Raw genomic sequence first — 27,816 nt, 5'->3', positions numbered from 1 at the left:
TTAGCGTTTTTACCAGGTTTATTTTACTTGTTATACACAGACGATACAAACGAGCAAAAAACAAAACGTTTCTCAATGGAGTGTGTTCTTGTATAAATTATTCAGTTCACAGACAAAACGAAACAAATATAAAAATCACAACATTAGATTTACAGAAGAGCCAAAATATACACACGTTTAGACCCTGAATTCCTATTAGGAAAAATCCCCCCATGGACTGGAATCTAGATTGAATATTGTGTATGATGCATATTTCACATTAATTTTTAAATACAAAAAAGTATAGGTTTGCTACACAACATTAGAAATCCTACTAATCTATTTCCAGGGGGATTAATGCTCCTTATCAAATATAACAAGACTTAGGGGAAAATCAGTCTTACTTGCATTAATGCTAGTGTTCTCCCAAGGAAGTCAAATTTCAGCTGTTTCTAGGTGGTGGGGAAGTCATTTTCAAAACTAAAATGCAGTAAAATATACAACTCACACAATTCATCTTCACTAGACTACACTATAGTTACCAACAATTCAGTCATCTATATCATTAATAGAGTATTCATTACAAAGATTTACAGCATATAAAGGTGAAGGGGTACTGAAAGATATTCAGAAACAGTTTGTCAGCATATTTGGCACCTGCACAGACCAGTAATGGATTTGGCACTTTGGGGAAAAACAAATAAGGCAAAATAATATTGCTGATGTCGAGCTATTCTATTTAGAAGGTGGGGGGAACATACAACTCCAGTTGACTTTGCTTTGCAGGCATCATGCCACTTAATCGACTTGCCTATGAACAGACACCTATCCTTTAAAGGTGTTTGGGTGGATTCTCCTTAGCTATTTGTGTGCATTAGGGCACATAGTAATTATTTCATGCAACGGATTGAGGAGAAGTGGGAAACCCATCACTACTGAGTATTTCATGTTTCTAGAGCCTCTTAGAATATTATCTCACAAGAAAATTAAAAGAGAGAGAAGAGAAAGTATGAGAGAGGAGAGAAAGAAAAGCAAAGAAAGGAAAGGAAAAAAAGGTTAAGCATGAACTGGTTTTGTGCCTTGACGAGAATAAAAACTAGCCATTCGTTACAATAAATTAACACTATGTACAATCATTTCACAGGCTTTGTTCCACTAAAATTATTAACATCCCTACCATCCATCCATCCATCCATCCACTCGGGGATAAGAAAGGACGCGCTGGGTGGGTCCAGGTTCTAGAGTCAACATCCTATGGTTAATGTGGAGGCCGAGACTTGGCGGGTCGGAATCGCTGCTGCCTGACAGGACTGCCCAGGTCTCCTAAAGGTGAAGAGTTTCATTACAAGAAAGAGAAGTAGGAGGTAAGAGAAAGACGAGGGGGAGGGGAATTGTAGGAGGATAACTCCACAGAAGAAGAGTAAGTAGGAAAACCAAAAGGTTTACAGCAAAGTTGAAGGTCGGTGAGCTAATTGCAGAGACTGCTGTGCAAAAAAGGTTAAAATCACGCTCGGAGACCTGCACTTATTCGCTGCAGACGGCCATCGAGGGTCAAATAAAATGAGTGGGTGCGCAAGGAGGAGTGTGGGGAGGCGGAGCTGGGGAAGAGCTGTGAGGGGCTGGCTGGGGGTCCGGGCCGCGGCGGGGCCGGGCGGGCAGGGGCGGCCTAGCTGTGCGAGTAGAAGCCATAGTAGCCGCTAATGTCCTTGGCGCAGTTCTTCTCGCAGTCCCGCTGGGCCAGCACCTCGCTCTTGAGCGGGGACGAACTCTCGGACACGGGCGTGTCGGCCGGCGAGATCCGCCTCCGCTTGGCCTGCTCGTAAATCCCCGAGTCGCTGGAGTCGATGGACTTGATCGAGGAGGGCGTCTCGATCCAGCTGGAATCGGACAGGTCCTTGGGCTTGGCGTCCTCGGCGGCGCCGGGCGGCAGCGGCGAGCGCTCGGCGGCCAGGCCCTCGGCCTCCTCGCCCAGGTAGGGATTGGCGCCGGCCATGCGCGCGGCGGCCGCGGCGCTGTTGGGCCAGCAGGGCAGCACCGAGCCCGACTTGGTACCGCAGTACTGCGGGGGGCTGCGGGCGCCCCAGCCCGACGGGTCGGCGTAGTAGCCGAGCGGGCGGCCAGTGCAGCCTGCAGCCTGCAGCGGCAGCGCCTTCACGCCCGCCGCCGCGTAAGAGAGCAGCGTGGCCGCGTTGCCCGCGAAGTCCGTGGCCGTGTCATAGGCCGAGGCCGCGAAGTCCAGCCGGTTGTTGGCCGGCGTCACAAACCAGCGTTGCGGCGAGGGCGCGCCCGGGTCCTCGGCCTGCTGCGGCGACAGCAGCCCGTTGGTGTGCGGGACGCTGCGGTCCGTACCCGGCCCGGGGCCCGCGCCCGCGCCCGGGTGGAAGCGGGCCTTGGCGTAGTTGCTCACGAACTGGTCCTGCAGGAAAGAGCCGGCCATGGCGTAGCGGGCCCCGGGCACGATCTGCGAGCGCGGCGAGTCGTTGGGCGAGGGGGTCAGGCGGTCCATGTCACAGCCGGTGTAGATCCTGCGGGGTAGGGAGAGAGAGAGAGAGAGCCGAGGGGTGGCGCGGAGGTCCCTTGGGGTGGGGGTGGGGGCAGAAGGGAAGGCCACCTCCACTTTTCGCCCACCCCCACACCCTCCATCTACAAACTTGCAGTCCAGGATTTCCTGGAGAATACAAGAGGCCACAGACCTCTATCATTCCCAAAATAAATCATGGAATTATAAAGGAGCCAATCTGTCTATGCAGGGACCTGAGCAAGATACAGACCATCAAGGGAACGACTTCCCTCTTCTCTTGCTCTCTCTCGTCAAGTGTACTGGGGTACTGAGAGAGGGGCACAAGCAAGGACTTTCATCCCACTTCTCCAACATATGTGTGCACATTAAGGCAGATTTACCTAGGGAGTAAGATGCTCTTTGCCCAGTGGGCCTTTCCTCTGCGGTCAGTTTATGAGTGAAATTTCTAAGCAAGGTACTCACTCCTCCACCCTTTTAAGACCTCCTGTGTCCATTTGATTGTTCAGGTGATATCTCTCCTTTTTCTAGATTGTTTCAGAAACCCCTAGGAAAAAGCCGCGCACGCAGTAATCATGAAAGACTGGCCTTCACCCGTGTTCTGGAACCCGAGGTTTGCTGCTGGAAGCCTCCAAGGTACTTAGTGTCTATTGTTTCCCCTGTGTGAAACTTTCACTCCCACCTCTACTAATACAAACAAGAATTACTACTCTGAAACAGTAGTCATCAATCAGAAATATTCTCTTAAGAGAAAAGGTGTTCTTTACTCTGACCTTCTTTTCCTAGCTTTTGGTCCGTTACCCGCAGAAACTTCGGGGCAAACCTACAGTGCACTTATCAGCCTACTCCATGCAATGGACCACTAATAATAGCTAACCTTTACGGAGCTCGACTATATGCCAGGCACTGTGAGCTAGGTAACTTTTATTATCCCACTTTACCGATGAGGAAATTGAGGCAAAAGGAAGTTAAATAACTTGCCCAACCACCGACAGTGATTGTGTTGTTGGGAATTACCTTAGATAAAATAATCAAAGATTAACTTTAGGCCCTGGGCCTAGAAAATCCCATTAGAATTGAGAGGAAACCAAGGGTTGGATGAAGATTGGTAGAAGTGTTTTCTCATACACATGCACACATGCCTCCCTTTTTATTTAGCTCACACATAAATGTTTTAATCTTTAGTCAACAGACTGTTTTGAAGGAGAGCCTCAGTCTTGTCAGACCTTAATCCTTTGGGGAGGAGATTCCCTGGTGAGTGGCCAAGCAAGCTCCTAGTACCCCATGAACCCTTATACTTCTCCCTCTTTCTCCAAAATTGAGCCATGTCCAAGTAACCAACGTAAAAGGGGAAAGGAAGAGTGTCATGAACCACTCAACTCTTCTCTGTCCCCTAAAAATCTCAGGGTTTTTGTGTGTGTGTGTGTGTGTGTGTGTATAGATAAAGAAGCTTTTATGAAAGATTTAAAGTGATTTAAGATCAAAGAGGACTGGCTTTTCCAACAGAAGGCAGCCAGAGGAGGAGGGGCATGTGAGAGTTTTGCTGTGGCTGCTCAGGTCCGTTCTGTTTAGTGCACAAAATTTCCCTTCTGAAATTGAATTCCAGTTTCAAATAAGAGAAGTAGAGGGAGGCAGGAAGGGAACATAACTAGCAAGGTGCAAATATCTTCTCTGTTTATCACCACAATATTTTAAAAAGAAAAAAGCAGTCTGCAAAAGATACAGTTTGGATGCCTATCCAGGTCCCACCCACTTGGGATTACTGAATTGATTTGTGCAAAATAAAATGCTTTTGAACAGATGTTCACAACAGAATTAAAATCTCAAAATCTACAGGACTCTCCTCTAACATCTCTAGTCTCTTGAGCCATATACTTTCCACTGTGCTGGGCACACCTTTTTAGATTGTGAGGAATAGAGTAGCCAAGTTTTTATTCTGGGGAATCATATTGATGAGACTTGCTTCCTTTGGAGTATTTTTGAAGAATATATATGGTGGTTATAGGCAGTAATATCAATGACTCTCTTTTAAATTATTAGAAAATATCAGGAGGGATGATTGGTATCTGCTTGGAGATGGAATAGAGGCAGTCACTTGTCTCTTTCTCCACACATTTAATCTATGCTAGTCAAAGGCAGCTTCAACTTTTTAGCTCTGTCTCCGGCGCTCAATGTAAGCCACGAAATTAAGATGTATGTACCCTTTCCTTTTATGGTCAGAAAACGTGGGGGAACCCCACAATCCAGATTTAGATTGATAACACTATCTGAACTCTTAGGCACTATGGACCCTGAGTGAGAATTGCAGAACAAGCCCAGAAAGCATTCAGTTTACACCTACTGTTGCCCCCAGAGAACAGCCTTTTGATAGAAAAGAGGGAGGTAAGGGAGGCCTAAAGAAAAGGGCACCAGCATGTTTAATTAAAACACACCTAGATACAAAACAAAGAGGAAATGTTTTTCTTTTGAAGCTTATAAATAATACACAGCAACACCGTCTGAATCTTTCCGAAAGCCTAAAATGACCGTAACAGCGGTTCTGCTCATGAACTCGCCTGTGGTGGGTGCACATTTGTATTCAGTCCGTAGCCAACTTGCACAGGAAATGCTATTATACAAAACTTGGAAATGGGTAAATAAAAGTCGCATATGCTAAGAGACTGTTAACAACTGCCAGAGGAGCCACATGCACTTTTAGGCAGAATTGCCCGTTTCAGACAGACATAGACAATCTGAGCTGAGCATCTGCAGCGCCACATACAGTACTCGCACCCGAGACCAGGGCAGCCTCCCCAGCCAGCCAGCCAGCCCCAGAGGCCCGCCAACAACTTTGTAATCCACAGGAAAGTTAAAATTAGGTGGAGGAAACCTCTGACCAAAAACCACACAAGTACCAAGCCACAAGGTCACCAGAGAGAAGGGGAGCCAACCAAAAAAAAAAAAAAAAAAAGAAGAAGAAGAGGAAGAAGAAAGAAGAAAGAAGAAGTCCTCTAAAACAACCTTGTCTTCACACATTCCAGCTTTCAAAATCCTTGTACGTAATAATCCACCTTTGACCTAAAGCCCAATGCCACAGCTATTTGAAAAGGAAGATACAAAATTACTTACGTGTCATAATTATCCCGAAATCCTTTTGCAAAAGGGTTGTGATCTATTTTCAGTTGTGTAATCTGGCAAAGAAAAAAAATGAATGTTATCTCACCTTTTATACGTGAAGACTGGGTGTTTGAGAATATATCATCTGCCACTTTTACAGGGGCTTAAGGCCTACAATTTATTAAATAGCAAGGTTTTCCTAACTGAAAAATTTGAGGGATTGAGTGGAAAGGAAAAAAAGAGAAAGTATCATGAAAGTTATGAGGAACATGTTTAAATTAATGATACCTATAGCCAAAGAACTGCTTTCAATTAGCTCTCCTGTGTTTTCTAAATTTGTTCAAACTCACATTTTAAAAATGCTTGTTACACACAGTGCACTTGTTCAGACAAAAATCTTTAAGGAGAACTTGAATTCATCACTAAATGTTGACTATTTTAAGTATTTTATATTTTAAAACGTTTGTCGCTTCTGACTCACAACCTGAGAAACCACAAGTTGCATTTTAAAATCAAGTTGGATTTAAAAGCATGTTTTAATTTCTGATATTATCATTTAAGTAAAAAAAAGAAACAAACACAAAAACCCCTATCACTCCTAGTAGTCAAATCAGCCACTAAAATCAGTTTTTGCAAACTTGAAAAATCAGAAGTGGTTCAAGTGCTAGAAAGCTCAATCCATAGCCCTCAGTGATTTGATTTATTGTAGTTTTCACATATATGAATGTGTATGTTCTTTTGATCTCCCAGAACAGTGATGTTTGTTCATTTCAGCCATCAGTTCTGAGATGAAAAAAAGAGAGAGAGAGAGAAATTTTTTTTTAGATGCCAAAGCTTGCCAAGAATAAAATGCACGGGGAAATCTGCTTGTTTTCTAAAGGAAAGAGAGAATTTTTTTTAAAGTAGATTTTAATCTGTTCTAGTTCAAAGCCCAAATTAAAACTCCCAAAAGAAGAGTCTTTAGAAATCCTGGCCACCTCAAAGGTGGCCCGGGTGACCAGCGACGAAAACAAATAGAAAGCTTTTTCCCACCGGCTTGGTATTTAGGAAAGGTGCCGTGGGCAGGCCTCGAGCCCTAGGCCTTAAAACGCACAGCGGAGCCAGCTGTTGCTGATGTTAGCGCTGCTAGTACCCTAGCCTTGCATGGCGGGAGAATGTGAGAGGGTGGGAGAGATGTCTGTGCCGCCCGCCTCGCCCCCAGCCCCTAGGTCTCCTTACATCGGTGTTCTGGTAGGCGGTGACGGCGATGAACTGAGTCTCAGGGAAAGTGAACGTCTGCACGCGGCCGGGCTGGCTAGTGTCCTCCGTGCCGTCCTCGTTCACTTCCACCACATGCAGGCGGGGCTGGTACTTGTGCAAGGACTGTAAAACCACCATCTGTCCGGCGGGAAGAAAGGGGAGCGCCGGGTGGCGTGTTAACGCGGTCGCTGTGCGCGTGGCTGTGTGCGCCCGGCTGCGCGCCCGGGCCGGCGGAGGCAGCCTGCAGCCCGCCTCCCAGGCTAACTGACCGCGGGACTCGCCTGGCTGGCGGCTGGCTGGCTGAGGCAGACCGGCTTTCGCACCTCTGGGAGCGAAGATAAGCCGGGGCACCGGAAAAAAGGGGGAAGCCGACCGCCCGATCCTCAGGGCCCTTCTCCTAGTCCTCCTGTAAGGAGGAACAAAGATTTCCACAACCTGCAGATCTTGTGGGGTTTCTTCTCAAAATCAATCAGTATTAGTACTTGGGAAGGTCGGGCACTCCAAAATTGGGCCGACGGAGGTGTTGCCAATGAGAACAACTTTACAGATTTAATATAAATTTGGAGGGTGGAAATACAATTTTTAAGTCTTTTTAATGAAGCAAAGAAACATGTATCCAGTTCCATATGCTGCTTTACACTGATGAACTGGATATCAGGGAGGAAGGGGTGAGAGAGAGAGAGAAAACACGAGCGCTTGAGCCACTGACCTGCCCATTGTTATTTGAAGCTCCTTTGTTGTTCGTAAGTTTTAATTTTCCAAAAGAGATTTCTTGGCGCATCCAGTGAGCCCCAGTGTTGGGGGAATCCGGATGCATATAGACCCGATTTCCTAGAGAAAGAAATACATTGTTTACATATGCCCCTGGCACTGCCCAGTCCCAGCTCCTCACCACGTAGGACACACACACACACACACACACACATACACACACCTTACTCCACCGTGAAGCCCATTAACTGGGGCTTTTTTAGGCCATTCTTTCTTCCTATTAACTGGGGGTGATTAAAATAGCTTTTGCATAATCCTCCCCCTTCTCGCAGCTCAGTCTGTCCCCCTGTCCCCCTCGTTTCCTTTTAGAAGTCATTGGCCGATCGTTTTAAAAGTCGCTCGAGCCAGTCCACAAAGGCTTTAATTAATCATTCTCACCTAAATAAGTGTCAAGAAAATGTGTTAATTGGAAGGACTTGCCTTGCACATTGGTGTCCGCTTTGCCGCAAGGAACCCATTTGCCTCCTTGAAACCTCCAGTGATTGGGATCCGCCAAAATCACATCCACAAAAATATTGTAATGAGCCGTGGGATCGAGACCAGAAATGTTAAAACTTAAAAAAGGAAACATGCGCCTATTTAAATTAAGGGGTGGGGGGAGAAAACAAGGAAAAAAGAAACATAAATGTTAAAGATTAAATGCAAGAAGCGGGGCGCCAGTTAGCAAAGCAAAACTTGTACTTGCAGCAAATAGGCGAATATTTGCTGGATTAGAAAAAGGGTGGTGGGAGAAGAAAAGAAGTGCAACCCAAATCAGGGAGAGCGGCGGGTGAGCTGGAGTGGGAAGGTGGCAGTTATCACTGCCCAGGTGGAGAGCGAGGTTGGCGACCTGCGTCTCCACCTGTCCGTGCATGCCAGTGTTGATGCGTCCCTCCCATCGCCCAGCCGCTGGCCAGGGCTCTTCCTTTTTCTTGCCTTCCTCTGGCCACTGACTGGCTCTCCCACTACGTTCCTAGAACGGGGTCCTCCCCACCAACATCACCGTGGCGGTTATCCCTTCCACTTTCCCCCTTTCCAAAACTAGCCAACTCTAGGGCGCCTTCCACTCCGCTCCCGACCCCAAATCGTCGCTGCCGCGGCAGTCACAGCCTAGGTGCACTTGTCCCCGGCTGCGCCTAGAGCAGCGGCAGCCAAAAATGTTGTATTACCTTCCCTGTTTGGTGATGATCATCTCCGTTTGGTGCCGGTGAAATTTCAGCCAAAGGGGCCTGTTGCACAGGTACACCTGTGCTTTGCCGGGCACCAGCCCCGGCTGGGTGGAGGAGAACTGGTAGAACGGAGCTCCTTGGTAGGAGTGGCCGTACTGCTGTGGGTAGGGGTAGCCGGCCGTGGGGTATCCCTGCGGCGAGGAGTTGGACAGGAGGCTGTTGTAGGCTCCGTTGGTGATGACCGGGTGGTGGGCCATGTAGCGGCTAGGGCTGCCGATGGAGAAGGCGGGGTGCGCCGGTCCGTGCTGGCCGGGGTACGGGAACATGGCACTGGGAGCAGTGGCCGCAGACTGTGGCTGGCTGGACTGAGAGAGGAGGTAGCGATCTGCAGCAGAGCCATCGAAACTGTGACGAAGCTCAGAGACCCCGTCCAAGACAGGAGAGAGTTTACTTCTCTGGACGTCCCCTGGTGAGTCCTTGGAGTCAGGAAAATTGTCTGTATCTGACTGATTCGTCATCCCCCTGGTAATTTTTTTCAAAGGTGAACTTCTCTCCAGGTTGTCAGTGGTCGAGATAATGGGATGATCGTGCAAGACAAGCTCGGATCCGCCTGAATGTGGGTAGCTGCTGCTCACATTGAGAAATTTCTTGGAGAGCATGATAGAAGGAGAAAGGCAGTGCTCCAGCTGCATAGCTCTAGAACCTGAACACTCGCCCTCCCGTCCCTGGTTTTTAAAGTCCTATTTATCATAAACTAGAAATCCACAGACCCCCTCACTAGACAGAAAGCACTTCAACCAGCAAATGCTTCTCAAAGGTTTGATTTACTTTTTTTTTTTCCCTGGGAGAAGAGATTGGCCAATTGACACTATGCAGCAATCAGAAAAGGCTCACTTTTGATCTTGCTGCTTGTGCAGCCGATGAAACGGCTCCTGCCATTGGTTAGCTGCTGACAGTAATTTAATTAGATAGACATTAATTAGGATAATCACCTGGCTCCTGGTAGCGACGATCATGGCAAATTGAAGGGGATGATTTTATTGTTGGCTTGGGGGGTGGGGAATGTGTGTTGGTTTACGTGAGCACTGTTGTGTCACCTTTAAGCTCTGTGACCACTGCTTTAGGAAGATTCAAAGATGTGCAATTTACTAAACATTTCCTACCTTCCCCCCCTTCCCCCCTTTAGAGCGGAGGGGCGGAGGAGGGAATTCGACGATGCTAGGAGACTTTTCGGATCTGAATGAGCCAAATATTCAGTTGAATGTAACGATTTCAAGTGCAAAGTATACAAAGCGCGAGCCGGTGGCCTCTTCTCGCCCTGTAAAAGTTCCAGAGTCTGTCTTTTCCAGCTAATACAAAAGCACACAACACCTGAGCTGGTGCTTTGTGAGCAGATCCTACATGTCCTCGGCGCCCCCACCCCCACCTTTTAAACTGCAAACATAAATAAATAAATCCCTGCTGCTGAGAGCCACAGCGACAAGCAGAAGGGGGGAGGAGAGGGGGCGAAAAGCAGCAACTCACCCACCAATCCACCCACCTCAGGAAGGTTCGGTTTCTTGGTTGAGTACAGAAACAGTGACAATCTATGATCTCCTTTTTAAGTTTGGAAATAATCATAAGCTGTCGGGCTGAAATGCCTTAATGTATTTGCAGTGATGTTTACCGGCTCTTTATTAAATATTTTATCAGCGCACTTGGTTGCAGATTATCTGAAGAACATCTAACTGGGGGCAGGCGCCATGCATCCTTCTCGTCCCTCTGCATTGCCTTCTCTCTGAGGTACTGGCTTGGCGACAGGTTCAAAAGCCTCGCCAGGAAAAGAGAGGGCCGAGTCCCCGTGCAAATGGGCTCGTCAGAAGCGCTGATCTGGGGAGACAGAGTGGAAGTGGTGTCAACACAGTAATCGCTACTGAAAACGTGTGTGTGTGTGTGTGTGTGTGTGTACGTGTGTGTTTAATGTTTATATAATCTGGAGGGGAGAAAAAGCATCCATGCCAATAATTTTAAAGGAAAAAGAATCTAAAGAGGAATAGAAAAAAACCAATTTAAAAAGATGTTGGCACAAATAAATAGCACGAGGCCCGAAGAGACCCCGAGGTGTAGGGAGGAAGTCTCCCAGCACCGGCTCTACAGAGGAGCCCAGCCCTCGGCCTGAGCCAGAGGGCCAAGAGCGGCAGAGGCTTTTTATCCGCCCAAAGCTGCCTCCCGCGGCCCGGCGCTCAGTGACCTGCCCTCCCGCGGCTTTCCTCCCGGACGCCGAGCCGCGCGGGAATGAGCAGGAGGAGCGCCGCCCAGAGCTCCGCTCGGCCCCGAGAGCTGGCCGGCCCGAGGGCGGGCTCCGCCCGGGAGACTGAAGGAGCAAGGGGTGAGCTGCGTCTGGCGCAGACCCCAGGGGCACACGCTCTTCCCGGGCTGGAGGAGCGGCCTGGGCACCTCAGCCGGGGGACCCTCTGGCTTCGAGCGAGCGCGTCTGTCCTACCCGGGCCGGGGCAGCTCCCGGAGTGAGAGCAGCGCCTGGGGACATTGGGTGGGTCCTGAGCATGGGCGGAGACGGGTTAACCAGACTCGCCGCTTCGCCACTGTGGTGCATTTTCAGAGCTGCGCCTCGGTGGGCCGAGCGGTCAGCGCTGAGCCGAGACTGCGCCCCTCCAGGCGGGCTGAGCGCCTTGGCTGCAGGGGGCACCAGCTGCGGCCTCCATCAACGCGCCGCGGGCAAGGCCCTGCGCTGGCGGCCTGGGCAGGGCAGGTTGTTGACCAGATGTCCCAGACTAAAGCCGAGACAATTTTCTGGGATAAAAAGAGAGCCAGACCCATTTTTCCTTTCGAAAGCAAACCTCAGCTCCTGGCCAGGAAGCTTCATAAACAAGCAGTCTTAGCTGTTGAATCGTTGGGGTGCGGGGGAGGGGAGTAGGGGATGCCATTTGACACTTGTTTTTCTGCCCTTGACCTTCTACCGCCATTTGCCCTCATGAGAGGCTTTTGACCTCTTGACTACTTTTGGCTACTTTTGTTTCCTTCTTTCTCCGTCTTCAACTTCTCTGTCCCTGAGTGCCTCTCCCTCCGGTGCTTCGGAAGACAGTACTTTCCTCCGTTCTCAGTGGGACAGAGCCTTAAATGTGTAGAGGTGAGACATCACCTGGGCTCTTTTTGAGGCTTTGCCATTCTCAACACCCTAAACTGTTTTTTTGTTTTTTAATGCTAAATTGAAATGTTAAGGTGTTAAAGGATAGAAAAGGGAAAGAGTGCACCTCCTTCAGAGTTTTTAAGGAATTGAATTGATGTGCTCTCTGACCCACTTTGGATTATCAGTACCAAATTCAGTGATTGCTCACATATAGGCTATGCCTTGAATTTATATATACTAAGGAAAATGAAGGCTTTCCTCAGAATCACATGTGCCTGTGAACCGTACTTCTAAAAGAAGGCCAGGGCTTCTCAAACCTTAAAGTGTATATGAACCACACCAGGATTCTTTATTATGATTCAATAGGCCTGGGGTGGGGCTTGCTTTCTGTATATATAACGAATTTCCATAAGACCCAGATGCTATTGGTCCAGGCAGATGACACTTTGAATAGTGAGGCCGGAGCTTTCAGTGCCCCCGTACTAGTCTGAGAGAAAAGCAGGGACATTTCTGCACTAGAGACAAACAGTTTTGTTTCCAGAGCTGCTTTACCTCTGCATGATGGAGGGGTAATTGCGTGCACATGTGCGCGCATACATATACAGTCTTAAACAGCTTACTAAGTTTGTGATTAAATGCATCTTTTCAGTGCCTAACTGGGCCTGGGACATCAGGCTGCTGCGAAAATAGCTGTACATTCCAAGACAAAGGTGTTCACTGAGCCTTGCCTCTTAGGGCATCTTGATTTTGATCGACTCCAAATCTACAAAAAGTAATGTAGGTTTTTGCTAGCAAAGATTTTGACAAGGTTCTGAAACTGGGAATGTCACCAACATGAACTAAGTGAGAGTAAGTGGTGTGTGGCTATAGGGAGTCCAGGAAGATGGGGTGATCAAATAAGGGCAAAAAACAGGCAAGGTAAGCCTTTCCAGTCACAGGACTCAGGATATTTTCAGAGGACTAAGTAGAAAACAAAAACAAAAACAAAAAAACCCTTTCAACCCAAATATTGAGAATAGTTCTTGAAATGTTAAGGCCTTCTTCTGAGGGCACTGTACCCCCAAAAAACTCATTGACTAGCACTCATTAACAACATCTGTGAAATAAGTTATAGAATCTTATTTGCAAAGGGAAAAATCATATCCAAAAAGCCTGCACACAAGTTTGAATTAGGCAAAAGAAATTTTCACTAACTTCCACTTATATTTTAATTTTAAATGGTTAAATGTAATCCCAACAACTTAAATTAATACATATTACATGTCCTACATAAAATATACTGTCACTATATCTGAAACAGTAAACCACAGGACAAGCAAGAAATGCTCAGAATACTTCTTACTCCACCAAAAAAGATACTGTGAAACATACTGGGAATTTAAGCCATTTTGACCTTCAGTTTCTGGTAACTTCACTAGGGAACCAATAAGAGCCTAGACTTGTTCCAGTAGGACAGTAATTTGATCTATCACAGCACTCATAACAGTTCTAGTAGGTTAAGTTAAATTGCAAGTCCATGTAAAACATTCCTTTAATGAAGCTACAGTAATACTCTCACCATATTTTCACAAGGGTGCAGACTAGAATTAGATCTTTGTCTCTGTATCTTTTGCCATACAAATGGTATAATCAGTATGGTTCTGAACCGTAAGTAATAACAGGGGCAGTTACTTTTGTACATCACATTAGAAGTTGGTATTTGCCATTTTTTTCCTCTATTAGAAAACTGGGTAGTCCTAATTTAGAAAAGATGAGACCAAACAATAGCAAAATTATTGCTTATAAGCTTAAACTCACATTATGACTACTTTTCTCATTTTGCTTTTTAGACATATACTTTCTGTGGTTATTTTAGATGAAAGTCCAGTAGAGTTTGCAGTAGCCAATTCCCAGTTTCAAAACTGTTGGTAGAAATGTACTCTTTTAAAACATGATAAAGTCTAAATTAAAATTGCTCCCTTTTCTTTGTAAATGTACTCTTCCAAAATCCTAAAAGTATGTTTATAAGATAGTGAGTATACAATATTTAGCTTATGACAAATGCTAATAAAATGTCAACATTTTTTCTGAGTTACTCACTAATTAGGTAGCCACTCATTAATGGAAATCATTATACATTTGTGAAATTTTGTTATCACACTGATGTTTTATGTGTTATAAGATCTTAAAATGCAAACGGAAACATATCTTTGTGTGAGATTTCTAGACCACTGTCAAATGTTATTCCATCAATCCCACCCATTGCCAAAAAGACCTCAGGAGGCATAGACTGTAAATGTATTTTATTTTGTAAGTGACAATCAAAATATATTTGTGCTACTGATTTTTTCAAATATTAAATGGGATCTTAACAAAATTTGTCCACTTTGATGTATTCATGTATAACTTTAGAATCTGCAAAGACCCTGACTAAAGAAACAGAAGTAATCGCACAACTGAGACTGAAGGTGTTACAGTGCTGCAAATGATGCCAGATGTCTTACATTTAGCCAAGTACACCTTCAGAGGTCCCTTGATTTTGAGCATTAGGAACAACAGAGGAATATACACTGAAGGCATCATTAATAGCGTTTTTCATTGCTTTATTTAAATACGACAGTATCCAACATAGCTGCTAAACACTGGACAATATTTGAGGTCATAAGTACATCCACATGTTCCTCCAAATGACGTTTGGGGTCCTAAAAGAACAAAAATGAGGAAAGAGAAAACAGAACCATATTACTGGTAGATAAATTACTTAAATTTTTTTCAGTAGCTGATGAAACTAGTAAAGAAAGCCAGACCTTACTTAAATATTTTACAATTTAACTTTACTAGTATATTGTTACATTCTTAGAATTTCTAAATCAGAAAGTTAAGTAGCTAATAAAATAATAGATTACACAATGAAAGCTTGATTTATACAACGCAATGACTGTGTACCAGAGATTTTTATAAGGAGTAACAAGGAATTCTATACAGCTCACAATCATCTGATTTTTTTAAAAATTTCATTTATATATGTATACCTGTCTGAATATATGTGTATATTCTCTACCATTCATATATCTTGAATGTCTGAGAGAATGCTTAATTCAAAGCGGACATACCAAAGGGTAAGAGTTCAGTGTGAATTCTCAGCACTTCTTCTATGTTTTATAATAGCAAAAATCAGAATTCTGTACAAGTTTAATATTTCAAGAGTAGTGCTTTAAATGATTCAGAAAATATTCTTGGATCAAAAGTTGCCGTTTGTAGTTGAAGAATTTAAATACAATTTGGATCAATTCTAAAATGTTAAGAATGTTTCATGTAGCTATTTTGAAAAAAATGTATCATAGCAAATTATATAGGTGCAATCCTTTAACTTAAACCTGATCAAATCTATTTTTGCAATAGACTGAGTTAAAAAGGAGGCTTAAAATTGTATTGTAATAAAGTAATTTAAATTAAAATGCTTAGTATGTATTTATGTTTTAGGCAGAATTAAGTATTTGAGCAAAATTTCAGAGCTTTGAAATAAGGAATGTATATTATACACAATAGAAAAATTATAATTTAAAGGATTATATTCTTACGATTATTGTTAAAATACCCAAGACTCCTAACTTTAAACAAATGTTCATTATTGGAATTATTTCTTGGCCATGCTTTTCTAACCCTTATTTTAATACACTATTTTTTTTAAACAACCCAGAGATACAACATGTTACAAATAATTTCAAGTGACTAGACTACAATATATTTTTTATTTCAGAAATAAGTCTTAGGGCATTTTAGGTGAAAAACACTGAGAAACACTGGCAGGAGAAAAAAAGATATTGGTTTAATTCCATTACAGACAGTTTTGCTTTTGCCATGCAGTAGGCCAAACCAGTGAGGTAATAACTATATTTTTAAAAATGATTCTGATGATTATTAAACTTTGCCAATTACATATTTTTCAGTTTCATTTTGTATTTAGACCTTTTATTTGCTGCTTTAAATCTGTATCAAGAAACTATGGCCTTGGAAAGGCATTTATTCAAAAAACAGTTACTGAATTCTATAAAGTATAAGGCTCCAAGTTGGTGATCTAGTATTATGATTAAAATAAGCAGTGGAAAAGATAACAAGGGTGATATCACATAAGATGAGAAAATAAAATGAACTGTATTTCATTTTGCTTTTTGAGGGTACTTGTTTTTAAACGTAATACTTAGAAGGTAGTGAAATTTGATTTTCTCATTTATGACATATGATAAAGTCAGACCTTTGCCCCTACTGCTCTGTTGGAGTAATTCATTTTATAGTGAATTGGTAACACGCTTCCCTCAGTTATCTACATTACTTCTTGTGGCAGCTGGGTGATTCTTAGAGATTTCCCATCCAAGAATGGTCCTGGCCCAAACCTACATAGCTTGTGAGATGTGATGGGATCAGAGCATATGGTAGGATGGCTGAAAGCAAAGACAGCTTAGTGTCTTGCATCTGAAATATCAAGATTCTGCCAACATCAGCAATATGATAACCATGTTCCATGAAATGGGGAAAAAATGTAATCAACATTCTTTAAAAAACAGTCTAATTAATCTGTAGATTCCTTTAATTGGTTGGTGTCTTCCCCCACCCTCAGATAATAGAGACTAAAATATATATTTCATCTTAGAAAAGTGAAAGAGCAAATACTTAAAGCCCTTTCTCTTCACTCAGTATAACCCAATAAGGCTCTAACCTTTCTCAGGAATATTACCTACATATTGATAAAGTACATGATTAACAAAACTTGTTACACATGAAATAAATCTACCCTTCTATTATCTTATTTATCTGTAGGTAAAAATAATACTTAAAAAATTAATTCAGGATACAAGTGTCCTAATTTGTTCCTAGTAAATTATTTTCACTGACGATAATATCTCTTAGGTATTTGTGATTTACTTCTCTATAGAGAACCTGACATCAAATAAATTTAGTGACCTTTACAATTAGTATCACATTTACATGACAGAAGAAAAACATAGAGTGGACAGGAAAAAAATTATATAGGCCCTAAAACAGTTTTAACTCTATAAGAACATGTTATTATGCAACTGCATAACTTATTAACAGTACACCTCACCTGCTTGCCAACATTCTTTATTGCCAGCTGTTCAGGTGTCATCTTATCTTCTTCTTCTACAGCCTGTGAATGAAACACAAAGGACAGAGTTTAAAATTATAAATCCTCTATTCCCACTGCAGGATAATCACCAAAAATAATGATGACCAGAATTTTCATTCATACAACTTTTATTCAAATAATTTACTGAACAAATAAAATTATGCTAAACTTCAGAATAACCTTCAGGGCAATAAAAACTATCAGCATCATCATTTTGAAAACAGACAAGAAATACACAGAAAGTATTGAAAATATCAAACCAGATCACTAAATGATTGTGTTGACCATTTGCAAACTGTTACTGAATTCTTCAGGAGATGGGAGATGGAAGTACCTGAGGTGGCACTTACGGCACTGTGGTACTAACTAATTCTGTTCTGTTGCTCTCTCCTTTTCCTATTTGCACAGTTCTTTCCCAATTTCCCATTTCTCTGTCTCCTTTTTTCTTATCAATCCAGCCTGCCCATAGCTTCAGTATCTATTTAACTATCAGTGGCACTTAGGATCAAAGGAGCTACCGACTTTTGATCCACTAAACAAATCACATGGGTTTCTCTCTTAGTAATTTCACATCTTTACATCTCTAAAAGTAATACGTGTATTCAGAAAAAAATCTGAAACTACTCCACATGAGTGATCTTTAGTAACCATGAAGAAATTGTCATTTGAAGTTTTCAACAAAAAAATTACCTGAACTAAAAACCAAATATAATCAAAATTAAATTAACCCAAACAATACATGAAAACCACTTTCCACTACTTTCAAAGTTAGCTGCAAACTCTTCTATGTATGATCATAACTTTCTGGCAGAGTAATTCTGAAATAATTATAACATTTAGATTGGCTACCACTACTGCCCTCCTCTCCCAATAATGGCACCAATATAAAACCTCTTTATTGAGAATTTCACACATAAGAAATCTTAACAGTTTGGGTATGTTATGGCCTGAAGACAAGACTCTGTATCAGGTGAACTTTTAATCTATGATTTATTCATAGCATCTGATAAATGGAAAAAAAAAACAAGAAAATTTAAGGATCACTAACCTTAAGAAATGCCAACACAGCATTTACCACAAAAAGAGTTACAAAAGGGGGTGAGATGGTGGTGGCAGAAAGCAGGGAACCAAAATCCCAGTGAGGGTTAGATTTGGATACTCTGAACTTTATTATCTCACAGCTGCCAAATTTCTTCATGTGCGAACAATGAACATGTAGGAAATGTAATCATCAGACATTCCCCATAAACTGGGAAGTTTGGCTGCATTTCACACCTTCTTAATAGTTTTGTAAACAGAGAACTTGAAAATGAGCAAAGATGGCAAGTGTCTAATTTTATAAATGGACAAACTATCTAGAGAATTTTCCCCAGTAGAACCTGCCTAAAGAGAAAAGATAGTGAATAGGTATTGTATCTACTGATTATCAGAGGATACTTATTTACAACACATCATTAGGAAATGCATTTATGACTCATAAGCCCGAAAGAAGAAAAAGTTAATAACATGCCAAATCTAGACAGAGAATATGCTCATTTTCAGAGTCAGATGTCACTCTATTATTTTCAGTTATAAAAGTATTTCCTAACTGGGAAATTGCTTCTCCCACTATTCAATGTTTTACATAAATGGAAACATTGACAAAACATATTAAGAGTATGTTTTTCTAAATTACTTTCACAAATTGTGACACTATACTTTATTGACTTAAAAGCACTTAGATGAATGGAACAATTCACATAAGTTTGTACTCCATACCCATTCAGTGTTAGTTGTTCTGGGTACATGCCAACAACAGTACTTACTACAGTATTGTAAGGAGGCAAAAATTTTGGAATTTGGCTCAAAATACCAATCCATGTACAAAACAGTTATTAGGGAGTATTGCAGAATATTGCAAACAACAAAGATGGTAGATAGACAATGAACGATGAAGGTCAAAAAGGACTTGAAGTACTGATCTTATTTGAAAGGTTAAGTATAAAAAGCGCTAATTCAAATTTTAAAAATCTTTTACATAATTTACCCACTTTACCAATTAGTTTTTCCATTCCCAATAATTAAAAGAGAGAGTTCACAAACTCTTTGAGAAGTACAGATGGTAAAAAGTACTCCCAGCCATAGATGCCATCTGGGAAATGAGGAGCAGCTGTAGATTTAGGCATATACTAAGGTTGCAAACCCCCATGACAAAAGAGTAAGCATATCTCTTCAATTCTAAGATATTCCAAATCAAATGCCTAAATATTTTCTCTATCTACCCAAGTTACCTGTATCTCATCTACCATCTGGGCAAGACCAGTTTGTCTTCATTCACAGTTCTAATCTGGCTAGTTACCAGGAAAAACGTAAGAAATGGTTGCAGCAGAAACAAATGAAATTCAGGCACAGGCAGTGTCCTCACTAGGGAACTTCTGTGTTTATGGCAACTTCTGTGATTTGGCGTCAAATTTTGCTTTTGCATTCATGCTCTTCGGTTTACTCAACCAACAAAAAAGCACTGAAAATGTTTGTGGCTATTCACACTAGAAACGTTTTTAACAGTTTATCAACAAAGACCCCCAGATGGCTATCCCATCATGCACGGTCTGCACAGCTCTAAGAAATCCTTGGAATTTGGTCTGTTATGTGATCATAATCCCCTCCAATGTATCCCCTATCTTACAGAGGCTTTTACTAAACCTATTAACCTCATTCTCTTTTTTCTGCTAATGGTCAAGTTTCTTATATGGAAAATCTGTATCTCAAATTCCATCACTTTATTTACCCTTTTACAAACACTGATGGGATCTTTGGCACTTCACTAACACTCTTAAGGATCTCCAGGAGGTCAATTCCAATGGATTTTTTGTTGTTTTTGTTGTTGTTGTTTTTAACTTTCTGAACATACTTAGAGCTACTCCAACATCTGTCTTCTCTTCTATTCCCTTAGCCTTTGCTTTTGCCACCCTGTATCTCTCTTATTCCACATCATACTTCTTTCACTATTTCTTTGGTTTCTTTTTCCCACATTAACATGTTAACTGTGTTCACACTATAACATGCCATGATCCCATTTAAATATCTTTTTAATATCACCATTATGGCAATTTTTACATAAGACAGCACAAACTGCTAAAATGGCATATACTAATTTTTCACTATTAAGCAATCAATGCATAACTGCTAGTGGATTTCAAAAAAATGTATTTTACTTCTTTCATGATTTTTAAAGTATTGACTATATAAACAATATTATGTGTTATATGAAGACATTATAACTAGTTTTTCTACTACCATCACTAATTAAACATCAATATAGGCATGATTTTACAAATAATTTACTGAATCCTTAAAACATCTCAATAAAGAAGTTAATCTACACTTCATATGTTAATTCCAGCAAAATTTCTAGCATAAAAGGAATTTTTCAAACTCTTCTTGCTCTCAAGGAGCTCACATTTGCGCTTTACTTGCCCATAAATCTCAAATCATAATGCAGTGTAAAACATACAAAAAAGGAGTGTGCACAAAGCACGATGGGGACATAGGGGTTAAGTAAATGTACCTAACTTTTTCTTGTGGATCACCTGGGGAAACAGAGGGAGAGTCAGGATGAGAGTATAAAGAATGCATTAGGGAGGAACACATCATGTGATACTTAGTAGTAACAGGGAAAGGGAAAAACCATGGGAGAATGGCTGGATGTGGAAGAAGAGCAAGAGATGAGTCCAAAGTTTCAAACCTACATGATGCCTAGAAAAATGAGTGTCAGTTATAACCAAATTGGTAGAGGGAACTGTCATGAAAAAGTAGAAAGTAGGGTAGACAAGTAGGGTAGAAAGTAGGTAGACTCTTGAACAGCAGCATCTGAAGTAATGAACATGTAACTGGAAAGGTCTCAGACAGTGGAGATGATAATACATTTCAAATGAGAGGAAATGAAGAGATTTCAAAGTTGTTGGCATTGCTAAACTATGAAAACAGACTTTTAAAGAAAGGTATAAAAACAGAAGAGCAGAAAGGCAAGGGCTGAATCTTGGAAATGCTCATAGCAAAGGCAACAGAGTGTGTAGTTGCCAAAAAGTCAGGGGAACCATGGGAATGTATGGCCATGGAAGTAAAGAGAAGAGACTTCGGAAGTTCAAAGGTATGATGTGAAGGCAAGAGGACAAGGAAAATAACTGAAAGAGATGCAAGACTCAGTGCACTAAGAAAATAAATCACTCATCTCTTTTAACAAGCTGGAAACAGCAAATTGTCATCAGCGCCATACTCTGTCATGAAAAGGTTATGACTCCGAGAATACTGGAGGCAGGTGGAAGGAAATGATCAATGACATAGGAGGTTACATTTTATCCAGTTAGCCTCAAGGAAGGGAGAGGGGCAAAGGGTGCCATGACAGAGAACAGTTGAAGATTAGGAAGAAAGGTGCCCCTTAGAGGACATTGCATTTCCTTAAATTTTAGTTTATATTATGTTAATATTAGTTAATAACAGTGCTTATGATTGGCCACTTAATAAAGTTACATTTTTGGTAGAAAAATACAAGTATAGCATAATTTCATTCATTTAATAAATACTTATTGAGCATCTACCATTTATCTGGCAGTGTACTAAAGATAAAATGAGACAATATCTGAATTCACAGAGCTTATAGACTAGCTGTAAAACCAGGAAATTAAAAAGTAATAATTAGGCTGGGCATAGTGGCTCACAACTGTAATAATCTCAGCTACTCAGGAGGCTGAGGGGGAAGCATCACTTGAGGCCAGGAGGTTGAGACCACCTAGGGAAACACATCAAGACTTTGTATCTTAAAAGAGAAAAAAAAATAGCCAGGCATAGTGGTGAGTGCTTGGAGTCCTAGCTACTCAGGAGGCTGAGGCAAGAGGACTGCTTAAACTCAGGAGTTCAAGACTGCAGTGAGCTATGATGATATCATGCAGCCCGCCTAGGCAACAGAGCAAGACCTGGTCCCTTAAAAAAAAAAAAAATTTAAATTCATTTGATAGAAGAACAAAGTTCTACTGGCATATAAAGAAGGAGTAAATAGCACTCATTTGGTGGTATGGTGAGGGTCTCAAAAGTGAGAAAGGGTTAGGCTGAGAATTGAATGAAAAAGAGTGGGGATGGGAATATAGTAGTAAGGAGTGCTTCAGGCCAGGAAGCAAGAAAAAGCATTATAAGTTAGAAGAACTGCAAATTACTCAGTATTTCAATGACATAACAGTGATAAGAAATAAAGCAACAGAGGCAAGCAGGAGCCAAATGGGGTTTGGACCTCATTCTAAGGCAATGAGAAGTCAGTCATCAAAGGCTTTTTAAAAGCAAGGTAGTGACATGAACCAATTTGCATTTTTAAAAATGAGGTACATTTCACATAACATAAAATTAACCATTTTAAAGTGTACGATTCAATCACATTTAGTGCCCCAATCACCTGTATTCCAAAACGTTTCATCACCCCAAAGGAAAACCTAGTACACATTAAGCTGTTACTTCCCCATTCCTGCCTTGCCTAAGTCCCTGGCAACCACACATCTGTTTTCTGTCTCTATGGATTTGCCTAGTCTGTTTTTTTCATATAAATTGAATCATATAATATGTGGCCTTTTGCATCTGTCTTCTTTCACTTACCATGTTTTAGAGGTCCATCCATGTAGTAGCATGTATCAGCACTCCATTCCTTTTTATGACTGAGTAATAGTATGTTGTAAGTACATACCTCAATTTGTTTATCCACTCATCTACTGATAGACATTTGGATTGTCTCCAACTTTAGCTAATGTGAACAGTGCTACTATGAACATTCATATACACGCTTTTTGTTTGAATACCTATTTTCAATTCTTTTGGGTATATACTTATGAGCAGAATTGCTGGGTCACATGGGAACTGTCTGTTTAACTTTTTGAGGAACCACCAAACTGTTTTCCACAGTGGCTGTACCATTTTATATCCCCACTAGTAATTTCTTCATACCCTTGGCAACACTTGTTATTTTTCATTATTTTGATTCTAGCCATTGTAGCCATTGTGGTTTTGATTTGCATTTTTCTAATGACCAATAATTGATTGAACATCTTTTTTATGTGTTTGTAACCATTTGCATATCTTCTCTGGGAAATTTCTATCCAAGTCCTTGCCTAATTTTGTACTGGATTGTCTTCTTGTTGCTGCATTGCAAGAGTTCTTTATAGTTTCTTTTTTTTTTTTTTCCTGTTTTTAATTCTTGTATACTTTCTTTTCATTTTTGTTTTGTTTTGTTTTGTTTAAGAGACAGAGCCTTGCTCTGTTGCCCAGGCTGAAGTACAGTGGTATGATCACGGTTCATTGCAGCCTTGACCTCCTGGGCCTCGGTGATCCTCCCACCTCAACATCCTGAGTAGCTGGGACCACGGGTGCATGCTACCACACCCAGCTAATTCTGTGTGTGTTTGTGTAGAGACAGGGTCTCTCTATGTTGCCCAGGCCTTGAACTCCTGGGCTCAAGTGATGATCCTCTCCTGCTGTGGCCTCCCAAAGTGCTGGGCTTACAGGCATGTGCCACAACACATGCCTTTCTATTTTCTAGATATTAGACCTTTATCAGATACCTGATTTGCAAAAACGTTCTCCCACTTTGTAGGTTGTCTTTTCTCTTTTTTTAAATAGTTTTCTTTGATGCATGACCAATATGCATTTTAGAAAGATCATTCTACAGAATGGAAAATTGATTTGAATGGGAAAGACTGGAGATGCAAGCAAACCAATTAGGAGGTAAGGCAATGGAACTGGCAATGCGAAGAGGCAGATTAATTCAAGAATTTAGTCAGAATGGTTTACTGATTGAGTAGATGTGAGAAAGAGAGAGGAGTCAAGAATATTAATAACATCAGAAGTGGTTGTAGCTATCATTTTATTAAATGCCTATCATGTGCCAGATACTTCACATATATCACAATCCTTAACCTCATTTTAGAGATAAGGAAACACAGTTCAGAGAGGCTGACTTGCCTCTAGCCATACACACAATAAGCAATGACACTGGGGCTTAAACACAGTCCTATGTATCTCCAAAGACCTCAAAGAAACATTCATGGCAATTGGGGAAATCATTACTTTTCACTGATACAACCTGAATAATAATAATAATAATAATAATAATAATAATAATAATGTCAAATGCATGATTAAGTGGCCCTAAACAACATAGTTGCTTCATAAAAATTTCACAGAGAATTCAATTTCAAAATGTAATTACATGAAATAGAGATGAACAATAAAGATCATATATGTATGTGCACATGTGCTTGTGTGTGTATATATGTATATAAGAGAAACTGTAGTTAAGGTTGTTGGAAAAAATTTCTATGGCAGAATCCGACAGTCACCTTCTTAATGTCCATCTTCCCCTTCTTCTGCTGTAACATAGCTCTGATTTTACTAAAGGTATCAATGACCCCAGCTAAAAGACCACATTGCACACACTGCATAAGCTTTCTTGCAGCTAGTTGTGTCCATTTAACTACGTTCTGCCAAATGAGATGTACAGTTGACCCTTGAACAAATGGGGATGAGGGTTATGGGTGCTAACCCGTCACAGGTGAAAATCTGTATGTCACTTTGACTCTCCTCAAACTTAACTATTAATAGCCTACTGTTGACTGAAAGCCTTACTGATAATATAAACAGTTAACACATATTTTGTATGTTATATACATTATATACTATATTGTTACAACGAAGTAAGCTAGAGAAAAGAATATGTTATTAGGAAAGGTGTAGGGAAAAGAAAATACATTTACAGTACCGTACTTATTTATCAATACAATAAGTTTACATTATCTGTTTACAAGGTGAATTGCCTGTCTGAAATGGCAGGCAACAGCAGCTGCAGACCTCTATCTATAGCACATATCAAGCAATTCAACTTTCTCAACTGAGAATGGTGCCATGTACATCTATGTATGTATACGTTTTGACAAATTTTTATTTTATAGTAGATTAGTGTATGTTTTATGGTAGCAAATGATAAAACAGACTAGTGTCTCCTATATTTTATGCGTTTGTGACATACCTTGTTTTTTGTTTTTTTTTTTCAATATTTCTGGGCTGCCAGGTGCTTTGGCTCATGCCTGTAATCCCAGCACTTTGGGAAGCCAAGGCAGGCAGATTGCTGGAGCCCAGGAGTTCAAGACCAGCCTAGGCAACAGAGTGAAACCCCATCTCTACAAAAAATTAGCCAGGCATGATGGCACATGCCTGTAGTCCCAGCTACTTGGGGGGCTGAGGCAGGAGGATTGCTTGAGCCCAAGAGGTGGAAGCTACAGTGAACCATGATCATGCTATTGTACTCCAGACTGAGTGACACAGTGAGACCTTGTCTTTAATAATAAAAAAAATAATAATAATTCTGGGCTATGCAGTTTGAGGTTTTTTTCAAATTGCTGTACATCTCAAAAAAGATTCTAATATATTTATGAGAAAAATCCATGTATAAGTGGCCCTATACAGTTCAAATCCATATAGTTCCAGGGCCGGTTGTAATCAGGAGTGCTGTGTGGAACTTATGGAAAGGATCCTGAAAGGAAACTGATTTATCCCCCTTTTGCCCTTTCTTCTCTTCCTGTTGCATGAAACCCAGATGAGATGCCTGAAGCTATCGCAATCACAATGAATCATGAGGTGACCTAAAGGAAGAAAGCCAACACAAGCAAAGCAGAGCAGAGAGATAGAAGGAACCTGGGTCTCTAATGTCTTTGAAGTTTTATATTGGACTTGAAATATGAGACATACCTTTCTACCTTGTTTAAGCCATTGTTATTTTGAGCTAACACAACCTTAGATCTAAGTATTACTTGTTTAATGCAAAAACTGAAAATAATTCAGGCGTTACATAAAGTATAGGAGTCTCCCGCCTCACACACACTGTTACCAACACAATATGTTGACATATATGCAAGATAGAGATACTTTTGAAAAAGGGAGAGAAGATAACGTGATAGGAATTATTTTAACATTGTTATACAATTTAATTTTGTACATCTAACAGCAGGTTGTAGATATTTCTGTATGTTTTTGTGAAATTTTATTTTTCATAATAAATCCTTTAAAGAGAACATGTGGTTTAAAGAGTTATATGCACTTAAAACTGAAAGACGGCCTCCAAAAATGTATCAATTACTTTCCCACTAGTGGTATATTTTCCTAAAAAAATTCTTTTTTATTTAAAAGGAAAAAATATTTTTCTATTTATTTTAACTTTTTTTGACGACTTAAAAAGGCTAGAACTTTTCCATGTTTATATACCATTTGTCTTCAGTGAGTTTTCTCTTTTGCTCAACTCATTTTAAAAAAATATTTTATAGGCAAAGACTACAAATTGGGTGCAGTGTATATACTGCTCAAGGGATGGGTGCACCAAAATCTCACAAATCAGCATTAAAGAACTTACTCATGGAACCAAACACCACTTGTTCCTCAATAACTTACAGAAATAAAAAACAAAAATAAAATAAATATTTTATAGGAATTCTCTGAATATTATGCATTTTTGGATACTAGCTCACTCTGTGTTATAGGTAAAAATATTTTCTTCCATTCTGACTCGTAACAAACACTCAATAAATGTTAGTTGTTATTTTATGAAGATAAACTTTAATGTCATGTTATCAAATTTTTCAAAGCTCACGTTAATATTCTTACTAGAATTATAGTAACCTTTGGGAAGCCTGACAGCAGCTTTACAATACTAAGTCTTCCCATTTGGAAACATGGTATGTCCCAATTTATTTACAAATGTTTTTCATTTTCTTCACAAAGGTCATACACACTTATACATTTACATTTCTTGTGATGGTTAATTCCTGAATATTTTTATAATTTTAGATGCTACTGTGAACTGATTTGCCTATATTTTTCGACTGTTTTCAGTTTATATAACTATGTTTACCACCTACATAATTCGATTAAAACAGTTCTAAGAGTTTTCTAAGTTTATTCTCTTAGATTTTTATGTTTGATTGCAAACACATTCTATCATATCCAAATAATAATCATCTTACCTGTTTTCCCCAATATTTATATCTGTTGTTTTTATCATATTGTACTACCAAATGAGATTTCTCCATTTAATATAGCTACTGTATTAAACCAAATGTAATTGTATATTTACATATTTCATATGTAAGCATATAAAAGAAATATTGAAACTTTCTTTCAGGTTACTAAGAAGGTCAGTATTTCTACCTGAACAGTAAACTGTCAGATCTCCAAATTTATAGCACTACATGCTTGGGGAAAAAAAGGCAAATTTTTGTTTCTATGCTATTCTTAAAATGTTCTTCACAATTCATTTTTTCACCTGCACATTCATTTACAAATATGTAATCAAACATTATCAAAATTAAAAAAAAATAGCAGATGCATCTCCGCATGAATAAATTAGGAGACTTGGAGTAACAGAACTGTGGGTGTTGTGGTTCAGTAATTAGAAAAAAATCAAATGACTAATAATAATCAAGCAGAATTTGTGTGGAATTCAGACTTGAAACTGAAAACTTGGGACGTAAGAATTTAATTATTTTCTAACCTTCTTTTACTTTAGGACCTAACTGGCATCCAACAGCAATTACCTTAGCTTAAAACACCAACCAATTAAAAAGAATACTATGAAGAATTGGTAGCATGGGCCTTTCTTTTTATATTTTAAGTGTTACTAAAAAAACCCACCGTATTTCTTTCAATCACAGAGGGAATTACATTCCCAAATTTGGACTCTTTCATATCACAGCTTACACATTGTTTTCATTTTATAACCAAACCTTACAAGTTTTTGAGTACTACAGAG

General features: G+C 40.6%; 2 protein-coding genes and 1 long non-coding RNA gene across 7 annotated transcripts in view; 1 reads left to right on the top strand and 2 right to left on the bottom strand.

Moving 5' to 3' along the window:
- On the bottom strand, positions 1-10,033 carry TBR1 (T-box brain transcription factor 1). Of its 2 annotated transcripts, XM_001150172.6 has the most exons (6): positions 8,752-10,014; positions 8,024-8,178; positions 7,542-7,663; positions 6,812-6,970; positions 5,606-5,667; positions 1-2,504 (listed from the first exon to the last, which is right to left on the bottom strand). In XM_001150172.6, the coding sequence occupies exons 1-6, from the start codon at positions 9,441-9,443 to the stop codon at positions 1,646-1,648; spliced, it is 2,049 nt and encodes a 682-aa protein (XP_001150172.1). In that variant the 5' UTR covers positions 9,444-10,014; the 3' UTR covers positions 1-1,645. The 2 variants fall into 2 exon arrangements, with proteins under 2 accessions (XP_001150172.1, XP_009441854.1); XM_009443579.5 differs by lacking the exon at positions 6,812-6,970 and having other exon boundaries at positions 8,752-10,033.
- Positions 2,423-25,891, top strand: LOC107973809 (uncharacterized). Its single transcript, XR_002942825.2, has 3 exons — positions 2,423-2,511; positions 3,029-3,133; positions 25,612-25,891. It is a non-coding gene; the product is annotated as an uncharacterized LOC107973809 (long non-coding RNA).
- Positions 14,144-27,816, bottom strand: part of PSMD14 (proteasome 26S subunit, non-ATPase 14) — a 105,181-nt gene continuing 91,508 nt past the window's right edge. For all 4 annotated transcript variants that reach the window (XM_515855.6, XM_009443578.5, XM_054679078.2 and 1 more), the window contains 2 exons: positions 16,962-17,024; positions 14,144-14,559 (listed from right to left, as the gene is read on the bottom strand). In XM_515855.6, the coding sequence (XP_515855.2) occupies positions 14,461-14,559; positions 16,962-17,024 (162 nt within the window). In that variant the 3' untranslated portion in view covers positions 14,144-14,460. The remainder of the gene's footprint in view (positions 14,560-16,961; positions 17,025-27,816) is intronic.

The sequence above is a fragment of the Pan troglodytes genome, chromosome 13, assembly GCF_028858775.2.
Source record: "Pan troglodytes isolate AG18354 chromosome 13, NHGRI_mPanTro3-v2.0_pri, whole genome shotgun sequence".
Classification (NCBI taxonomy): Eukaryota; Metazoa; Chordata; class Mammalia; order Primates; family Hominidae; genus Pan; species Pan troglodytes.
This window is presented reverse-complemented; position numbering and strand designations above follow the sequence as displayed.

Excerpts from the sequence above, each read along its gene's own strand:
- TBR1 (XM_001150172.6), bottom strand. The coding sequence starts at position 9,443 with ATGCAGCTGGAGCACTGCCTTTCTCCTTCTATCATGCTCTCCAAGAAA. Across the intron at positions 7,664-8,023 it reads AGCGGACACCAATGTGCAAG|GAAATCGGGTCTATATGCAT; the intron begins GCAAGTCCTTCC and ends TTCTTTCTCTAG. Across the intron at positions 5,668-6,811 it reads CCGCCTACCAGAACACCGAT|ATTACACAACTGAAAATAGA; the intron begins GTAAGGAGACCT and ends TTTCTTTGCCAG.